The sequence below is a fragment of the Empidonax traillii genome, unplaced genomic scaffold (genome assembly GCF_003031625.1).
Source record: "Empidonax traillii isolate 1590-97213 ecotype Southwest subspecies unplaced genomic scaffold, ASM303162v1 scaffold1240:size150306, whole genome shotgun sequence".
NCBI classification, from domain to species: Eukaryota; Metazoa; Chordata; class Aves; order Passeriformes; family Tyrannidae; genus Empidonax; species Empidonax traillii.
In genome coordinates, this window is record NW_020956433.1 from 2,998 (window position 1) to 6,954 (window position 3,957).

Below are 3,957 nucleotides of genomic sequence, written 5' to 3' on the forward strand. Positions count from 1 at the left end.
TCAATCTTTTTTTTTCTCTCACTTTAGAAAAGTTGAAAGAAAAATCTTTTCAGCCTTCAGTCAACAAAACCACTATGGCAAATTCTTTCTTCTGGAGTTAGCTATTGAGATGTAATTGCCCTGGCAATTGATAGTCTGAGCAATGTCATGATTTCATGATCTCACAGCATCTATGCTCTGACTAGTTACACTTCCAGCCTGATGCTGGGTTGTATTTGAAATTAATACATATCATTAATATTTAAGCTATTAACTTTTTTATATTCCAGCAGCATCTAACAGACCAATGCGAAATATTTTCCCCACTTCCTGGTTCAATTTTGAGCTTTATTTCTAACTCAGATGGCTCTGTATGCTTTCTTTGTCCGGATTCTGGTGTATAATTTCATAAAACATGGGTGATTTAGTGGAGGTTTAGTTTTACAAGTCAGCGCAAAGTGAATAAATAGGAACAATAATATGAATCTAGGAAAAAGCAGATGCAGAGCTTGGCAAATAAGTATTCTAAATCCTCCAAATTTACACATCATACTACTGTCAGGACTGACCTGTGCCCCGTCCTCAACTTAGAAACCAAGTTCTGATCTGACATGCAGCTCCGCAAATTCACGTTATAAATCGGTAATTGCATTTACTGTTATTAAAACCTAATAAAATTCGGACGTCACGAACAGCATGAAGGTCGCCGAGATGCACAAGCGTGAAAAGATTCAGAGTCAAATAAAAGAAAATAAGAAGTTGCGAAGGGGGGAGGGGAGGGAACGGCGTCACAGAGGCGCTTCCTCGGCTGTTTTCTTTCCCTTCCCTTCCCTTCGCCGAAACAACCCTTTGCGATGCCGACACCCGGCTGCGCCCCGCGGAGCGACCCCCCCCCCGCGACAGCGACAGCTCCCCATCCCCGCCGGGCGGCGCCGGGCCGGGCCGGGCTGTACCTGGGCCGGCCCCTCCCCGCCTCCACCGCCCATACAAAAGCGGCCGCCGGAGCCCCCGGCCGCGCTGCCTTTCGCCGCCGTGACTGCCGCGGAGCCTCGCCGGGTCCCCGCGCATGGGGGGCCGTCCCGGACATGCCCTTCCCGCCCCTCGGCTTCGCTCTCCTGCTGCTGGCGGCCGCGGGAAGGTCCCTCCCGGTGAGGCCGGTGAGTGAGCGCCGCGCTGAGCGGCGGGGGCTGCCCCTGCCCGGGGGATGCGGCCACTGCCCCGCCGCTGCCCGGCCCTGATCCCGCAGGGCATCCCGCGCCCCCCGTGGGCGCTGGGGCAGGGGCTGCGCTCCGCCCCGTGAAGCGGGGACGCGGGAGGGCTGCGGGACGCGGCCGCGAGTCCGGGCGCGCCTCGAGGAGAAGTGGGAAGTTTTAAGCGCGTAACTTTTTTGGGTGCTCGCGCCAGCAGCTGCGGCTGAAGGAGCGGCCGCCGGAGCGCGGGGACCTCTCCGCGCGTGGGTCCCCGCGCGGGTCCCGCGCCCGCCGCGCGCGCCCCCGCCGGGGGGGATCGGGAGTGGGAGGGAGGCGAGTTTGGGTTTAAGGCGAACGGAGTGAGGGAAGAAGCGGAGATGCTGCTGCTGCGAGGGCATTGCCCTCGAGGTAACGCTCCCCCCGTCACCCACAGGAAATAACACGCGTGTCTGTTTTGTCAAACAAATGTAGTGCCGTGGGAAAACCGGAGCAGGGTCGTGGCGAGCGATTGTAGGGTCGGCTGTGATACATCGCGAGGCTGGGAAAACAGAGTATAATCTGTGTGGAGAGCAAGGGGAGGCGATGGGGAAGATGGAGGGGGTGAAGGAAGGGGTGATGGACAGAGAAAGCTGACTGTGGTTTGGTGGACTGGGGACAGAAGGAGACGAGAGACTGGTGGGGAGGGATGGAGGTTACAGCGTTGGAGATGGCAGCAAGAGGCTACTGCTGTAGGGAGAAGGGCAAGCTCGAAGCGGAGGTTGTGGGCTGCAGAGGTGAAGGAAAGGACAGTGTAGCTGATAATAAACCAAGTGTACTGCCTGTGCGGTTCCTTTTCAGTTGCTAAAAGTTTTTGAGGTTACAGATTTACACAGAACAGCGCTAAGGATCTGTTTAATACCCAACTAGGTCTGAGTCTGTAGGGTTGTCTTACGTATTGGCTTCTGCGTTGTTTTTTTGTTTCTTTTTTTGGTGGGTTTGTTTCCCTTGCTAGCTACTTCAGGCCCTTAAAGGAGCAACAGGCATAATTCGCATGATAGAAAATTCTAGTTAGGAAAATCTCTTCATCATGTAGATGATCAGACTGAAACGGGAGTCCAGAGAGACCCATCTGGGTAGGTATTTGGTATTTGGCAGGATAAGGCACTGAGCAACTTGAGCTTGTACCACAGAGTAAACTAATGGTGGGGATACCAGTGGTAGAGAATCAAAGTGAAGTACCTTTTCTAGCAAAGGGGTCTCCTTTAGCTGGATGCAGAACTGGGGGCAGGTGAGAAGAAAGAAGCTTTTCTGCCCTCAACACTATGACTTCAGTCATGCAATAAAATGTGTACTTTTATAGCCTTTTCTGACACTAGAGGGTCTTATCTGACAACTTCTCTGGAGTAGTGGTGCGTTTTGTATTCTGAGAAACTGTACAAAGTACTGTGCTCAGTCCTGACTGTAGGAAAGCACGAGATTTTGGCTATCAAGATTCTTTGTTCTAACTCCATTTAGAATAACGTTAAAGGTAATATTTAACAAAAGCTGAAACCCAGTAGTGGGTGGTAAAATCTTGGTTAAAAAACAGTCAGTGGCAAGGTCTTCTGGTTTAAATATACGAGACGGATGTGAAAGAAAGGTAGAGTGATTTGATACAGAGTTGGGGGAGGAAGTATTTTATTGATGCTGTGACTGCTGTTTTACTTTGACCTTCCCTATCTCTCCATTTGACTCCTCGAAACAGTGAGAAAGGGAAGAAGAGTAAACTGAGAATGTTTGTAGAAGGAAGAAAAATTTAAGTCTAGTGTTTTTATCTGAGCTTGTGCTGCTTACAAGTCATCATCTTAAATGCAGGGTGACTGGAAATTCCTTAATAAGTGTCTAGATCTTCCTTACAGCATTGAGGATAATAAAATGACTGAGAGCTGGTAGCACATGGCTGCATTGCAGAATCTTATTACTAATGACAAGCCTGTGTCCCTTGCCTGCTTGGCCTTGAGCAGCGGTGCCGTGATGCTGAGAGAGCTGACATGCAGCTGGCCATTGGTTCCCTACCATCCAGTCCTCCCTTGGATTTGGATTTCACTTCTTGGTTTTCTATATAGTGCTTAGGCTCAAAGGTTTAATAAGATAATCTTGAAGAAAGAAGTTTCAATGTCAGTGAAGAGCAGAAAGGAGCTGTGCCACAATTCTTAGCTGGGGGTTCTGTTCTTCAGACTATCCTGATGCTTCTGCTCCACAGCTTAAATGTGAATAATACCTGGGTGGAAGTACAAACAGATGAATTCAGTGGAAAGGTTACACATCTTTTGATCTCCTCACCTCTTATTTCTTAAGTGCTCTGGTATGGGGATAGAGGAGCACTGGCATCAGTGCATCATTAATTAGAGTGTAAGGGTATGTGGATGTTAGAAATAGAAAAGTGACCTGGAAGCTAGCAACTCCTTGCAGGGATGGGGAGTTGAACTACTTCTTGATTAGTAGGGTAAAACCCCTTCAATACTTAGGTTGGCTGGAAGTTCTGAGTTACTCCTCTTCTTTTCTCATTTTCTGTTCCCAAAAGCTTGCATGAAGTTGGTTTTCCTGTTGCCTGCTGTCTGCAAATGAAAATATGCCAGAGCAGCAGCATGTAGTGGCAGAGGTATAGAAAGCAGTGGAGGAAAGGGTTAACACACAAGGTCTGACACTGGGCCACCTTGCTATAGTAATTATTCAAGGATACTTGGCTGGCTTCTAGGTAATGGGCTTCTTTCCCAGGAACATGGCCAGATTCTTAAAAACTTAATATCTGTAGGCTACTTAAATTCAT

General features: G+C 49.2%; 1 protein-coding gene across 2 annotated transcripts in view; it reads left to right on the forward strand.

Moving 5' to 3' along the window:
- Positions 1 to 1,063: 1,063 nt before the first annotated feature.
- Positions 1,064 to 3,957, forward strand: part of GLP1R (glucagon like peptide 1 receptor) — an 88,188-nt gene continuing 85,294 nt past the window's right edge. The window contains exon 1 of one of the 2 annotated variants that reach the window (XM_027906031.1): positions 1,064 to 1,136. In XM_027906031.1, the coding sequence (XP_027761832.1) occupies positions 1,065 to 1,136 (72 nt within the window). In that variant the 5' untranslated portion in view covers position 1,064. Of the gene's footprint in view, positions 1,137 to 1,544; positions 1,578 to 3,957 lie in introns of those variants that run through there. The other variant, XM_027906032.1, reaches the window with a different exon arrangement.